At 41.4% G+C, this 609-nt stretch overlaps 1 protein-coding gene across 1 annotated transcript in view; it reads right to left on the reverse strand.

Moving 5' to 3' along the window:
- The window catches only part of LOC119580105 (venom phosphodiesterase 2-like), a 16879-nt gene extending 16669 nt beyond the window's left edge, over positions 1 to 210 (reverse strand). The window contains exon 1 of the mRNA XM_037928032.1: positions 111 to 210. Within this exon, the coding sequence (XP_037783960.1) occupies positions 111 to 122 (12 nt within the window). The 5' untranslated portion in view covers positions 123 to 210. The remainder of the gene's footprint in view (positions 1 to 110) is intronic.
- Between the last annotated feature and the right edge of the window lie 399 nt (positions 211 to 609).

A 609-nucleotide genomic window follows, 5' to 3' on the forward strand; every position in this document is an offset into this window, starting at 1 on the left:
AAAAAAATCACAAAAAATCACACAAATAAAGCATGTAGAAGTTTCCCAACTATAACGATACAGAAGCACTAAGAGGGTGGACCGCAGCGACCCCCTGAAGCCAGCGTTACCTTGGAGATCATCGTGCTGTCCGAACGCGGCAGCAACGTAAGACCTACTGAACGCGGACAGACTCCTGAGGTGTGGTTTTATTACCTGTCCTCTCCCTCCTGCGCGCCAAAATAGATTCAAAGAGATCATTGATGTAAGGCATAGTAGTCGGAACGTTTTTTTTTTTGTGTGTGTGTGTGTGTTTTTGTTTTTTGTGTTTCTTTTTTTCTTCTTCTTCTTCTTTTCTTTTTCTATCTTTTTCCTTCTGTCTTTGGTGTGTGAAAAGCTCTGTGTCATTTTTGCCTTCCATTTTCTTTCTTTCCTTTTCTGTTCTTCTAGGTTTATATGTCGTTGCCTTTAAAATTTCCCTTTTGCAAAGCGACGAGTCATGTTAGTGGCGAACGTTCGAGGATACTAGTGGCTACAGCTTTTTTGTTACTCATTTGATACAGTAATGCGTTGTCGACCACTTTCACTAATCCTTTTGTTGTCGGATCAGTTCCATGGGTTGGCCTGAGA

The sequence above is a fragment of the Penaeus monodon genome, chromosome 13, assembly GCF_015228065.2.
Source record: "Penaeus monodon isolate SGIC_2016 chromosome 13, NSTDA_Pmon_1, whole genome shotgun sequence".
Lineage (NCBI taxonomy): Eukaryota > Metazoa > Arthropoda > Malacostraca > Decapoda > Penaeidae > Penaeus > Penaeus monodon.